General features: G+C 33.9%; 1 protein-coding gene across 2 annotated transcripts in view; it reads right to left on the reverse strand.

Annotated features, from left to right (window-relative positions):
- Nucleotides 1-8,004, reverse strand: part of mettl24 (methyltransferase like 24) — a 22,589-nt gene extending 14,585 nt beyond the window's left edge. Inside the window, exons 1-4 of one of the 2 annotated variants that reach the window (XM_016550798.1) lie at nt 7,787-8,004; nt 6,160-6,428; nt 2,104-2,202; nt 1,883-2,019 (exon numbers count right to left, since the gene is read on the reverse strand). In XM_016550798.1, coding sequence (XP_016406284.1) covers nt 1,883-2,019; nt 2,104-2,202; nt 6,160-6,405 — 482 coding nt within the window. In that variant the 5' untranslated portion in view covers nt 6,406-6,428; nt 7,787-8,004. Of the gene's footprint in view, nt 1-1,882; nt 2,020-2,103; nt 2,203-6,159; nt 6,429-7,777 lie in introns of both variants that reach the window. The other variant, XM_016550799.1, reaches the window with a different exon arrangement.
- Between the last annotated feature and the right edge of the window lie 427 nt (nt 8,005-8,431).

Below are 8,431 nucleotides of genomic sequence, written 5' to 3' on the forward strand. Positions count from 1 at the left end.
CACACACACACACACTCACTCTCTCACACGCACACACTCTCTCTCACACACACACTCTCTCGCACACGCACACACACACACACTCTCACACACGCACACACTCTCTCACACACACACGCACTCTCACTCTCTCTCTCACACACACACACACACAGAGGATGATAAATCTGGCTGATGCAGCACAGATCCTGACACGATGGTCAGACTCATCTGCATGCATGCGTGTGAATGCGTGTAAATATGCTGTTTGTTTCTAGCGCTCGCAGGCATCTACATGCTCAAACACACTCAGATTGCCTTTGAGTTTTCTTGATATTTGGTGGCTTTTTCTCATTTTGAGTCATGAACGTGCATGCAAACGTTCGAGACTCTGATGTGTTGTGTATACAAAACTTGTATTACAATTAAGATGTTTGCCCAAATTTCATGGTTAAAGGAAGGAACATTAAAACATACATTGCCTCACACACCCAAATCAATCATGGGTTCATGGGATTAAAATACAATATAAACTAGAAAAGTATTAATCCTACACAATAATATTTGAATGAGCAATGTTTTCGTCAATAAACTAAAGAAGGTCAATTGACTGAAATGTTTCTCATTGAAATATTTGAGTAGTGTGTAGAATTAATATTTTTCTGTTTAAAAAATAAATAAATGTAAAAATATTTAGCTATTTACAATATTGTTTATAAAATTAACAGTTTATGTTAAAAAATTAAATGTTTATATTAAAAGTATTTTACTTTTTACAATAATGTTTATAAAAATAACAGTTTATGTTAAAAAAATTAGTTGTTAAACAGTTTTACAAATCATATGTTCGCATGTTTATTTTGTGTAATGTGTAAGAACTGTTAATGTAAAAGGTGTTCTGTTTTTTACCTTTTTTTTACCCGTAGTGGGATTTTGGGTGAATTTAGTGAAATATTAAATCTAATAAAATTCAAAAAAGTTAATTTGATCTGCATGTATACAGTTCATACCCAGATTTATAACATAATATACAGGTTGAAATGTTTCACACAAAAATTAATATGAACAATTGATGAAAGATTAAGAATGATTGATGTTACAAAATTAAGATTCGTAATGATAAATAAATGTTCTTTTTAAACAAACTTTTTTATTTTTTTTATAAAAGTTAGGGGTCTACTGTTTTTATCTGATCTGTGTTTTTGCTTTTCGAAGTGTGATTTTCTGGCAAATTATGTTGAATCAAATTCAGCTCAGTTTGACCCGAAGCATAAAGCTCGTATTCATTTTTAACATAATATACAGGTTAAAATAAAGCAATAAGCCCCAAGAAGCCACCCCTTAGCTGTTATAAATTCACTGTAAACCACGGCTTCACGGGGATTATTGCTTTTATAAAACGGTTATTCCATATACGTAGTAAGGTTTCACAGAATAAAACAGAGCAAATAAAGTGTAATGATATTAATAAAAACAGTATTCTTCCACCAAACAATGTAGCTCCTCAGAAACAGTTGTGGTCGCAACAGTGGTTGCCGAACAACAGACAAACGTAAACAAAGGTGTATGTTACTTTGTAGAGTCATTTACAACAGCTTTGATCTTGGCTCAGCCAATCAGAATCAAGCACCGGAACTCTCCGTTTTAGAATGTTTATTATGTATCACACATAAATTAATATGAGCAATTAATGAAATATTAAGAACGATTAATGTTACAAAATTAAGATTTAAAAATGATAAAGTTACCTGATCTGTGTTTTTGCTTTTCATAGTGTGATTATTTTCTGGCAAGTTATGTTGAATTAAATTGAGGTCAGTTTGACCCAGAGCATAAAGCTCGGACTCCGAGGTTAAAATGTTTAGGATGTGTCACAAATAAATGGCAGAAGCGTGGGACTGACCTGAGCGAATAGACGCGGCAGTGTTTGGACACGATGCGCTGTGCCAGACTGAACCTGCGGTCCAAACACAGAAGCCACGACCCATGATGCTCTGCGTCAAAGACGGGCGGCACAGACGCGGGTCTCTGGCAGGACAGCTTCACACACACACACACACACACACACTGAAGATCAGCATTCATCACAGCTGATTAACTCTGAACTGAACGCTGGGCTTGTACCTGCGGAGTGGAGATGTATCTGAGGAACCGATCCGCTTCCTCCTGTAGACCTCGAGTCTCAGTGGCCCACGGCTCCAGCCAGATCTTCCATCTAGAGACCTACACACAAACAGTTCGTCAAAACACGGCAGTGAACTTACTCAGAGGCGGCTGTGATGGATAGTAATGTCTGTTCAATATCTGTGTCCCTGCAGCACAAAAGCAGTCTTAAGTCGCTGGGGTATATTTGTAGCAATAGCCAACAATACATTGTATGGGTCAAAATTATACATTTCTCTTTTATGCCAAAAATCATTAGGATATTAAGTAAAGATATTTAGTAAATTTCCTACCGTAAATATATCAAAACTTAATTTTTGATTAGTAATATGCATTGCTAAGAACTTCATTTGAACAACTTTAAAGATGATTTTCTCAATATTTAGATTTTTTTGCATCCTCAGATTCCAGATTTTCAAATAGTTGTATCTCAGCCAAATATTGTCCAATCCTAACAAACCATACATCAATGGAAAGCTTATTTATTCAGCTGTCAGAGGATGCATAAATCTCAATTTTGAAAAATTGACCCTTATGACTGGTTTTGTGCTCCAGGCTCACAAATATATTTTTCTTTTAGCAAATGTAACCTTGTCTCATCTAAGATTTCCACGTCTTTAAACGTCAAGGTGCTCCTGTTACATATTTTAATCTTTCTGTAAAGTTAAGTATTCATTAGTGAAAATGTGGATCTTTTGTTTGATTGTTTTTATTCTAGTATTTTATTAACATTTTGACTATATAAGTTCTTTTTTTTTTTTTTTTCTGTTTTCATTTTGATCTTAGTAATTTTATGTGCTTTTGTCATTTTTTTAGTTTTCTTTTTAAAAATGTTCTATTTTCTATTTTACAGCGGTGGCCAAAATGATTAGGACACTAGTATTTCCAGCAGCTAAACATGGTTTTAAGTCAGTTATTTCTCTCTTTTGCTGTAGTGTGTCAGTAGGAAATATCAGTTTACATTTCCAAACATTAATTTAGCCATTAATTGTAATAATGCAGTGAGATGTTTGTGCTGCACACAGAGATCTGATCTGATCATCATCAGTCTGTCTGGAGTGACATGAAGAAACAGAACAAACTGAGACAGACTCAATCCAGAAGAACTGATGCTTCAAGAAACCTCCTGCAAAGCTACCGCACTGTTCAAAGTTTTAGGCACTTGTGTAAAAATGCTGTAAAGTGAGGATGCTGCCAAAAATAATGCCATAAATAGATTTTCTTAATCAGTTAACTTCTATTAACTAAATGAAATCAACATTTGTTGTGAGCATCCTTTGCGTTTAAAGCAGCTTTTGCCCTCGGTGCACTTGAGCAGAGTTTTTAACTTTTAAAATATTTTATGTATTCTTGAGAATATAGCTTACATTGATAATCAGTTTATATCCTTGAGTAGAATCCCTGTAACTTCCAACAGCTTTTCCTCAATGACATCATTGTCGTCCTCCAGGAAGTGACATCATTTTGGTGGGAAAGCAGCAGCAGGAACATCAGTAAGTGTCTATTATCAGTATAATGTGACTGATCTGTGAGGCTGGTTTGTTTCAGGAAGTCTGTTTTCAGAGCTGGAAGGACTGGTTCCGCTGCTGTCTATTTACTGCAGATTCCAGATGACGCTGTGGCTTTTATTAGAACTGCATTTTTTCCGTCCCTCCTTACAAATGTCAAACAAACCCGGTTCAACATGAGCACAACATCTGGAGTCGCAATGCTTCATCCTCCCAAGTGCCTTCAGTACTATAAATATTAGCATGTTTTCTCTCGCAGTTCTTCTCTGTCTGCTGTTCAGTTATGATGTGCATTAAGAGTCCACATTCTTAGAATCTATCTGCGTTGCTCTTAAAGGAACTGTTCACCCAAAAATGAACATTTTCTATGAACATGTGCTCAGCCTCAGGCCATCCGAGATGTAGATGAGTTTGTTTCTTCATTAGGTTTGTAGAAATGCAGCATTGCATCAGTGTCTCAGCAATGGATGCTCTGCAGTGAATGGGTGCCGTCAGAATGAGAGTCCAAACAGCTGATAAAAACATCACAATAATCCACAAGTAATCCACAGCACTCCAGTCCATCAGTTAACATCTGGAGAAGACAAAAGCTGATTGTTTTTGAAAGAGTCTCTTCTGCTCACCAAGGCTGCTTTTATTTGATCAAAAATACATTAAAATTCTGAAATAGTTTTGTAATGTAAAACAGCTGTTTTCTATGTGAATATCTGTTAAGCTTTAATTTATTTCTGTGATCAAAGCTGTATTTTCAGCATCATTACTGCAGTCTTCAGTGTCACATGATCTTCAGAAATCAGTATAATATGCTTATTTGCTGCTCAACAAACATTTCTGATTATTATCAATGTCGAAAACAGTTAATATTTTTGTGGAAACTGTGATACATTTTATTTTTCAGGATTCACAGATGAATCGAAAGTTCAAAAGAACAGCGTTTATTTGAAATAGAAATCTTTGTAACATTATAAATGTCTTTCCTGATCAACTTTATGCATCCAAATGTCTTAATTTTCAGTCAGAAACACTGAATAGTTGAGATAGTTTTGCATGTTTGTGTCTGTGTTGATGTGTATCACACCCTTCATATGGTTCCAATAGAGACTATAAACCCTTCCCTCAAAATGCTGAATCTCTGCTTTCAAGAAGTGTTCAAGAAGTTTATTTAAATATCAGATGCTCTTCTGCCTGTTTTCAATGCTTTTAGCATTTTATTTGTCCCCTTTATAATATCAGTCAATATTTCTGCTGCTGTATCTTTAAGACACCTGTATGTAAATGAGCATCATTCATTAGGATGCGTCACGTTACTGAATACCGAACAGGTTTTGAAGTGTAAATGTGGGCGGGCTTATGTTAATGAGCTCATGTTTTATGTACGAGTCATTTTAGACGTTGAGTTTCAGTAAATCGTCCAAGTGCACTGACAAGGGAGCTTTATGTGGTGCTTCGACACAGAGGTCAGAGGTCAGAGGTCAGAGGTCAGGCCCTGAGTGTGAAAGTCTTCAGAAGAGCAGGACGGCATGAATACGCTTTTGTTTAAGAGCATTTCTGACACGAACTAATTTTTAAAAACAATACTTCTAGAACTGGAAAAGCCATGGAAATTAAAAAAAAAAATCTACTCGTGTTATGTTAAATTGCTTTTTGTGAGTAAAAATAAATCCTTTTAATCACAAACAACTGTAAAAGTCGTGTAAATTAATTGATATTAATTAAAGGCAATAACTAAAACATATGGAGTTTAATTATTTATAATTGTTTTATTCAGATTTATTTTAATTAATTAATTTAATTATTTATAATTCTTTTGTTATATTATTTTAATATAGTGCCACTCATAGTTTATGTAAAAAACTGTATTCGTTTTAATTCATTTAATTTAATTTAGTGTATGTATTTTTATTTCTATTTAATTAATTTAATTATTTATCATTATTTGTTTATTATTATTATTATTATTATTATTATTATATTTATTTTTAAACAGTGCCACTCCTAGTTTGTGCAAATAAGAGTCATTTAATAGTTTTATTTGAATTTATTAATGTAATTATTTATATATATATATATATTAAATATAGTTCCATTCCTAGTTTATGTAAAATTAATTTAATTATTTAATTTTAATACATTTTATTATTTGTAATTATTTTATTTAATTGTTTTAATATAGTTGTCACTTCAAGTTTATGTAAATAAGAAGTTTAATTATTTTATTTTTAATTATTTTAATAGAGTGCCACTTCAATGTAAACAAAAAGTTTAATTGCATTATTTTATTTTAATTCATTAAATTATTTATAATGGTTTTATTCATTTAGTTTAATATAGTGCCACTCCTAGTTCATGGAGATAAAAAAGCTTTGTTGTTACCGCAGAAGTACCAGAGATATCATGATAAGCCTTCAGATGTCGTCTTTGAGACTGAAGGCCTTAGATTGCTGGAGGAGTTAGATTATCAGTGTGAATGCAGTATTTGATGCACAGAAGATGACCGACTCTCACTCACCCGTCTGTGATGATTCAGTGCTAAGCAGCAGGTGGATCCAGCATCAGCTGCAGCATCTGTTGCCGTGGCGACGGTCCTGTGATGCTGGCTCTGTTTCTGGAGACGCAGACCCTCGAGCTGTATGTAGACGTGAGCGCAGACGCAGAGCAGAGACAGCAGCAGACACATGCGCAGCAGCAGACGACACGCACTCGTCCTCTTCCTGCAGCTGCGCAGCAGATTCATCTCACCCTTCAGTCCGTGCATTCAGCTAGAAGCCTGCCTCCATACTTAACGACAGAATAAACAGATTCTGCTTCACATTTTATAATGCATGACATATATTCAGACAGCTAGCAGCAGATTTTTAAGAACCAGGGTTGGAGAACCTGATAAATCAATGATAAAATAGGCCTGTGAAAGTCATTGAAATTAACAAAACCTTAAAAAGCCGAGAAAGTCTTCATAATGTATATCATTTTCTACCAGAGTTCAGGGATATTTGTCCCTTTAGGAGTTTAGGGAAATTTACAATCCCTTTAATCACTATAAAATCCACATAAATTCATTAATGATAAATACTGCAAACACTAATGGACATTTAACATGGAATTTAATTATTTATCATTTTGATTTAATTATTTTATTTTATTGAATTATTTTAAATTTGTATTGAATTATTTTAATATAGCGCCACGCCTAGTTCATGTAAATAAAAAGTTGTAATTTAATTATTTAATTTTAATTAAATATTTATAATTGTTATTTAGTTATTTTAATGCAGTGCGCTCCTCGTCTATGTAAATAAAGCTTTAATTTAATTATCTTAATTATTTTATAAAAACTGCTGAACAACATCTTATCCTTTTGCATTAAGTGTTGTAATTTAGTCTATATTTTTCCAATATTAGTTTTAAGTCTTGAGATTTTTCATAATGTGAAACTGATTCAGACTGATTTGATATGAATCATCTGATCTTTTAATTCGATTCCATCAAGATCTCAATAAAAAGAGCCAAATGATCAAATGAGTTTTCCATTCAGTGAATAATCAAAAATAGACATTAACACATGATTATTTTATACACTATTGTATTTCAAGAATTTGTATATTTTCCCGTAAACATTTTTTTTGAATATATTGTGACAGTTAACACTTTACAAAAAGGTTTCATTTGTTAAAATGAGTTAACATGAACTAACAATGAAAATACTTCTAAAGAATTCATTAATGTTAATTTCAACATTTACTAATATTTAAAAAATCTGAACTTGTATCTGTTAATATTATTTAATGTAACTGAAATAAACTAACAATGAACAGTTGTATTTTTATAATTCTTTTTTTTAAATTATATATATATATATATATATATATATATATAAGTTAATAAAACAAAGATTATTGGAGTACATTTAACAGAAAAATACAATTTCAATATTTCTACTTCACATTTAATTCAATGTTACTTGCTGTTTCTTTGTAATTGTTTGTGAAACTAAATGTGAAAGTTCAAAGGAAATCCTACAGCAGTTATGTTTTCAGTCCACCTTACACTCACTGCTCATTGTTAGTTAATGCATTCACTAACAATAACTAATAGGACTCTTATTGTAAAGTGTAACCGGTTTTGTTCACCTCTCTCACCCTGTGCTCCTCGATCTTCTGCTCTCCATGTTTGTTTTATTCACTTCTGTCGTTCTTCTCTCCGTCTGCATGCGTTCAGACACTCAGAAAGGCTTCGGGTACAACGTCCAGCGCTGATAAACATCTTCTCCACGCCACTGTGAGCGTCTGAGATCTGAACACGCACATATTTGAGAGTCTCTCCACCCATACGCCTCTGGACAGATGAAGCTCTGTAACTCTAGACAAAGACACACACACACACACACACACTCCGCCCCTCGACCGGAGCCTCAGCACAATGTTGCATGTTCTTCATGGGAGAGAAGAAAGAAGAAAGCTGCTCTGCTGCAAAGAATCATGGGAACGAGTTCAATCAGAAAGCCTGAGGGGAAAGAAGACATGCAATGAACTTCAAAACATCATATTTGATCAATCAGGCTTTTATGGCTCATATAGTCTGATATAGTGATAATATGAAGGAAAACAGGCACATATTTGTCTCTCCACCCATACGCCTCTGGACAGATGAAGCTCTGTAACTCTAGACAAAGACACACACACACACACACACTCCGCCCCTCGACCGGAGCCTCAGCACAATGTTGCATGTTCTTCACGGGAGAGAAGAAAGAAGAAAGCTGCTCTGCTGCAAAGAATCATGGG

The sequence above is a fragment of the Sinocyclocheilus rhinocerous genome, unplaced genomic scaffold, assembly GCF_001515625.1.
Source record: "Sinocyclocheilus rhinocerous isolate Xijiao unplaced genomic scaffold, SAMN03320098_v1.1 scaffold2420, whole genome shotgun sequence".
Taxonomy (NCBI): domain Eukaryota; kingdom Metazoa; phylum Chordata; class Actinopteri; order Cypriniformes; family Cyprinidae; genus Sinocyclocheilus; species Sinocyclocheilus rhinocerous.